We start from the raw sequence: 6,545 nt of genomic DNA, 5'->3' as shown, positions 1-6,545 counted from the left end.
AACACACAGACAGGTAACACACAGACAGGTAACACACAGACAGGTAACAGACAGACAGGTAACACACAGACAGACAGGTAACACACAGACAGACAGGTAAACACATGACCTTTGACTTGATGATGATGAGGATAAAGATGAGGATGATGATGATAAAGATGAGGATGATGATGGTGATGATGATGATGATGATGATGATGATTGTCCTGCTGATTCAGATTTTAATAATTTTCGTTGTTTTAAAGTTGTGATGTCATCGTATGAAGTGATGATGTTTAACAAACGTGTCCTTTTGTCCAGGTGAGGACAAACCTGGACGCCTGGACTTCCTGTGGTACAAGGATGATGATGATGATGGTGATGATGAAGGACACCGACCTCTGGTTGAACCATCAACCAGCTTCAGGAAGACCCGAGAGGATCAGAAGGACCCAGATTTTCAGATCCCGTTGAGGCTACACGTCCCGTAGGATCAGAACTCTCGACCCGCCGTCAGTTTGATTAAAATCCTCCGGTTTCTGTCCTCTGCAGCAGTCAGGTGTCTCTCTTTGTTCTCCAGGTCGGTCCGGTCCGAGCGGAGAAGACCCGGCAGACCTCCGTCCAGCATCACCAGGAACCACCTGAATCTCAGAGTCCGGGTCCTGCAGGACTCTGGGACCGAGGTGCTCTCTAACACCGGTACGCTCCTGAGCTGGACCGTGTTCAGAACCAGCAGAACTTTGAGTTTTTCTGTGTTTTACCAACGTTTGGGTCGGGTTCAGGGAAGCACAGGTTCTGTCYGGATGGTTTTATTCCCCAGCTGTTRGCTAACGGCTACGTCACAAACAAAAACAACGTTTTAAAGCTCTCCTTCTCAAAGCAAAGCAAGAAGAGGTGACTCACAAAAAAACAGAAGAGTCAAGAGTTCGTTTTTAATCCTCTGTGTGGAAAATTCTCCTGGTTCTGATCCACAAAGATCAGCAAGACGTACAGCAGGTCACAACTAGCATGCCTTTAAATGTGCTACGGCAAGCCCTTTTTCATTTATTTATATATTTTATCAAGCTGAGAAGCCAAGAGTGACTCTCACCTTTTTATTTGATTTTCAAAATAAGAGCACTTATTGAAGCTAAGCATTTTATTTTGTTGCACATTTGAGGTTTTCAAACTACTTTTTTTACTTTGTATTGTTTTATGAACATTTGATTCTACGATGGTTTATTAGGGCCTCTTTAAAGATGAAAAAGGAGCAAATCCCTGCTAAAAAACTTTAAAGATTTTAAGATTATTTTCAGAAATTTTCAAGAAAAAAAGAGGATCATTAAGCTCCAGAAGTGGTAATTTTATCAGACAAAAACTAGAAGTTTCCATAGAAACAGGAAGATTACAGCTGCTCAAGGTGAAAACAGCTGGGATCACCCTTTGACAAAATTTCAGAGATTTTTCTCATAAATTTACGAGTTTTCTCTTGTAAATTTCTGACTTTAAAATATCAGAAAATATTTAGTTCAAAAATCTAAAAGTTTTGTCTTTAATTGTGGGAATTTGTGTGTTTTTTCTCACAAATTTACAAGTTTTGGAGCTCAGAGATTTTTCTGTTTTTTCTTGAAATTTCTGAGTTTTTTGGTGGAGATTTGCTTCTTTTTTTATTATCTGCATAGTAGTCCTAATCCGCTGTCATATGGTTCAGATTATCTTTAAATATCTCAGCTTGTTTRACCTCATCAGCTCAGTTTTATTTATTATTTTTAACATTACAAACAGTTTCTGTAGCTGCGTTTCCATTGCAAATGTGCGCAAAACTTTGTCGATATTCTGTTAATGTTGAAAAACACAGTTTCACAACTGCAGTGTTTCCATTAAGTAAMAAATGTTATTAAAGTCACGTGAATACGTTTGTTCTCATGATAAGTCATTACAAACATGGCAGCGATGGATGTAAACACATAGCATGTTGCTACCACGACACTAGCGCTCATCATCAGAGGAGACGTCGGCGTCTTTTATCGAGGCTTTCCAGAGACAAGTCCCTACTTGGGAGCGGCTACGTATGCTGTGTTTTTGGGAAATTGTAGTCGCTGAGTTTACTATTTTATACTACTTCTGTGATATTACTACTACTTCTACTTCCTGTTATCTTCTTCATCATCGTCTTTTTCACCAGTAGAAACAGACGGTTGTTGATCACGTGACTCCTGTGATGTGAAAAAAGTGTTTCCATTGCAGTTTTGCGAAAAACACCAATTTAGATACGACTGAAAAACCAGCTCATCCTCGTGCAAAAATATTTTGTTGAAAAACTTTTTTTTTTCGAAATTGACATGTTTCCATTGAGCAAATTTATTTTCGAAATTCTAATTTGCGCATTTTCATGGTCAATGGAAACGCAGCTACTGACTGAATGAATTATTTACAGTTCTGGTAAAAACATTATTTATAAATAAAATCTGTTTTTGTGTTTGGTTCCCAGTGTTTAACCAAAGCCCGGTTCAGGAGCTGAAYTGTCCTCTCGGTCTTTCGGAGGCGGACTTCCTGGACCTCCTGAGGTCCACCTTCCCTCAGCTGGCGAACGGCGAACCTTTCGACCTGCTCCTGAGCAATAAGAACCGGAGGCTGTGGCCTCTGAAGGTCCGATCCGTGACTCCAGAGGAGATCGATGCCACCATCAGGTCCTGCGGACACTCGGCCCTCTACGTCCGGCTGAAGGTTGGCAGATAAACTCGGGGGGGACTTGGTAAAGTTGTCAGGACTTGAACCAGATCTTCKTCCTCACAGAAACACCACGATGATGACGAGGGTCCTTCCATGTCTGATGATCCAAACAAAGAGCTCACAGGGTACGGAGCAGCAGAGCTAAATATCTCCTGACCCAGTGGACAGATGTGAGGTTCTGCTTGGTGGGACCAGGTTTYTGTCTGAACGGTTCGTTCCTCTGTCTCGTTCTGTTCTGCGTCAGGTRGTCTCCTGCGGGCCCGCCGGAGAAGAGGAGGCGTGGCCGGCCTCGGCTCGGTGAAGAACCGTCTCACTACYTCCTGCGTCTCTGCGTGTTGGAGGGTCCGCTGTCCGAGGCGTTCTCAGAGGCCCCCTTCGCTCCCGTCGAACCCCAGACCTTCTCGGAGCTCCGCAGGTCGTCGGTCCTGGACCTGAAGTGTCCTCGGGGTCTGCAGGAGGGCGAGTTTCTGGACCTGCTCAGGTCCACCTTGCCTCAGCTGGCCGGCGAGGACAAGAAGTTCAACATGTACAGATGTGATCGCAGCAAAAAGCTGCTGAGGCTCAGAGTGAAGAGCTTCACTCCGGAGGAGATCTTCAGGAGTTTCACCAACACGGGGACCAGGAAGTCTCTGCTCTACATCAAGCTGAAGGTGAAACTCAATAAGACTGACCTGTTAGAGTCCTGCTGATAATTCACTTTATTTCACTTTACTGAACTYTTTCCTTCTGGAAACAACTCCAAACCCAAATATGAGTTCGTTTTTAAATATTTACTCAGTTTTCTCATTTCGTTTCAGTCGGCCAAAATGAAATAATAAAAATGTTGCAAATATCCAACAAAGTTTTCCTGAAATAATCCCAAGTGTTTTTCAGACAGGAGATGAGGAGGACGAGGAGGAGGAGGAGGAGCAGGAAGTTAAAGATGAATACGTTTCCACTGATGGACCCATGATGGAGACTGAGGCTGGTTTGAGTTCAAGGTAAATAAATAAGTAAATAAAAGTTGCATTTAAAAAAACTAGCTGAAAGAAGCTGAAATCTGCTGTAAAGTAGCTAAAAAAGGATTAAATTAGCAGAAAAATGCTACAACTAGCTAAATAAAACCAAAAGAACACAATTGCTGAATTAAGCAGATAAAAGCTGAAATGAACACAGAAAAAAAATTAATTATCTAAAAAAGCTCAAGTTCGCAGAAGAAGAACTAAAAACCTGAAAGGACAGAAAGCTGAAGTGAGCCGAAAGCAGCTGAAAGAATAAAACCAGAAACCAGGTGAAACGAGCTGCTGAAAGGAGGTGAACGGCACAAATGATTCGAAGGAAACTTTTTATTTTCAATGAGAAAAAAGTGGCTGAAAAAGCAGAAAAACTTCAAAAAGTAAGAATTGCACAAATGCAAAAAGTCGTAGCAGGAACGTCCTGAATGAGCCGAACATTTTAACATATGAAGTGTTGAAATTTCTCAAAAGCTGTAGAAGAAGTTACATTCTGAAAAGAAAGGATTTCAAAGTGAATTCTTTATAAACAGAGTGGCACATAAGCAGTGTGCAGGTGTGCATGCGTGATCAAATAAGGAAAATGTGCACCAGATGGAACGTCATAAAGCTTACTTGCGTACCTAAGATAGTCCCTGATTGTCTGTTAAAACAACAGCTAGCAGGGTTCTYGAGTGCGACCAGTTTGGTCACGAATGTGACCTGATTTCTTAAAATAAATAAAAATCCAGCCACACTGGTGTGACTGGATTGTTGTTCGGTGCTCACAAAGCCTCTAAGGACAGRGYGACCCTGATATAAGGATAAAACGGACACTGCCTTCAACAAATCAGACAAAGTCCAGAGCCGTTTTATCCAATCAGAGCAGAGCAGGGCGGGACCTTCAGCAGAGACAGGTTGAAGCAGCGGCTCGAGCAGCGGCTGCAGCGGTCAGTCCTTACATCTCCTCCTGCACTTTGCTCCTGAACTACCACAGACTTTGGTCTGTAAAACATAACTTTATGTTAAATATATGTTCAGAGCGTTGTTATCAAACAGATCTGTCCAACTTTGTTTAAGTGACTAAACTATCTCCTCCTGAGAGACTGCTGTGACAGGAGCATGTCGCTGTGCAGGCTGAGTCTTTCTGTGAGATTCGCTGAGTTTTTCTAATTAAACCACATTAACTAACAGAACATTTATTTGGCCCATATTAAAGCAAAGATGATTCTCTGTTTAACACCCCTATCAAAAAAATTATATCTATTAAAAAATAGAAACAACTTGCCATGTTCTCTAGATGAATGAGTTTTAAATGTTATTTTAATTTATCAGAAAGATCCACAAATTTCATTCTTTACAACTTTATCAAAACAAAAAGGTTCTTGATGTGCTAAACTTATTTATATTTAGAACCATGTGACACAGCTTTTCTGGGATAAATGTAATTCAATAAATGATCAAATATAAAGAATAAATGAGCTGAAACCATCTAAATAATATAATATTTTTGAATAAAATAGTATTTTAAAAAATAAATCAGTCTAACAAATAAAACATTTGTATGTTTTAAGTTATTTTGCTCTGTGGAAAAGACAGATATTTGCTGGTTGGACTGGAGAGTGATCTGAGGGGCATGTATGTAGTCTAAAACAGAGATTCTTCACCTGTGGGTGGGCCGTGAGCGCCACCTTGAGGGCCTCAAAAGAACAACAGTTTTTAACTTTGGGCCGCAGAGGGCCGTGGGACTGCATAGATTTTAAATAAGGTGCAATACACTTTCTCAGCACTAGTAGCAGTAGTGCACCACTCAGATGTTTAACATCTTTTTAATATGTAGAAGAAGAACCTTAGAAACCTGCCGAGAATGGAAACTTATTTTAAATGAAAAGTAGAAACAAAAATGAAAGTAATCCATCAAAAAACAACAAAGTTTGTCACTAATATGAAGAGCAGCTTCTGTTTTTACCATGAAATATTTTAAAAGTTCAAAACATTATCAAATACAGTTGCAGATACAACTATATTTTAATTTGCACTTTAAATTAATTTTTGTAGTTTATTGTTTAATATTTTTAAGAAATTTTAAACTTGTCAAAAAGCTGTTGTTACTGTTATTGTTTGTCACTAATATGAAGAGCAGCTTCTGTTTTTACCATGAAATATTTTAAAAGTTCAAAACATTATCAAATACAGTTGCAGATACAACTATATTTTAATTTGCACTTTAAATTATTTTTTGTAGTTTATTTTTTAATATTTTACAGAAAATTTAAACGTCAAAAAGCTGTTGTTACTGTTATTGTTTGTCACTAATATGAAGAGCAGCTTCTGTTTTTACCATGAAATATTTTAAAAGTTCAAAACATTATCAAATACAGTTGCAGATACAACTATATTTTTATTTGCATTTTAAATTAATTGTTGTTAGTTTATTTTTAAACATTTTGAAAGTATTTTAAAGAAAATTTAAACTTGTCAAAAAGCTGTTGTTACTGTTATTGTTTGTCACTAATATGAAGAGCAGCTTCTGTTTTTACCAAGAAATATTTTAAAAGTTCAAAACATTATCAAATACAGTTGCAGATACAACTATATTTTAATTTGCAATTTAAATTATTTTTAAACATTTTGAACGTGTTTTAAAGAAATTTTAAACTTGTCAAAAAGCTGTTGTTACTGTTATTGTTTGTCACTAATATGAAGAGCAGCTTCTGTTTTTACCAAGAAATATTTTAAAAGTTCAAAACATTATCAAATACAGTTGCAGATACAACTATATTTTAATTTGTACTTTAATTTTGTAGTTTATTAAAGACATTTTAAACTTGTCAAAAAGCTGTTGTTACTGTTATTGTTTGTCACTAATATGAAGAGCAGCTT

At 38.3% G+C, this 6,545-nt stretch overlaps 1 protein-coding gene across 1 annotated transcript in view; it reads left to right on the top strand.

Moving 5' to 3' along the window:
- Positions 1-308: 308 nt before the first annotated feature.
- LOC106532891 (zinc finger protein OZF) overlaps positions 309-6,545 on the top strand; it is a gene marked incomplete at both ends in the record, with an annotated part of 8,252 nt that continues 2,015 nt past the window's right edge. The window contains 6 exon segments of the mRNA XM_014029061.1: positions 309-466; positions 560-678; positions 2,450-2,685; positions 2,755-2,816; positions 2,936-3,341; positions 3,565-3,671. Of these exon segments, the coding sequence (XP_013884515.1) occupies positions 2,785-2,816; positions 2,936-3,341; positions 3,565-3,671 (545 nt within the window).

Source organism: Austrofundulus limnaeus, unplaced genomic scaffold, assembly GCF_001266775.1.
Source record: "Austrofundulus limnaeus strain Quisiro unplaced genomic scaffold, Austrofundulus_limnaeus-1.0 Scaffold846, whole genome shotgun sequence".
Classification (NCBI taxonomy): domain Eukaryota; kingdom Metazoa; phylum Chordata; class Actinopteri; order Cyprinodontiformes; family Rivulidae; genus Austrofundulus; species Austrofundulus limnaeus.
Note: the sequence above shows the minus strand (reverse complement) of the source record. Positions and strands in the feature narration are given on the sequence as shown.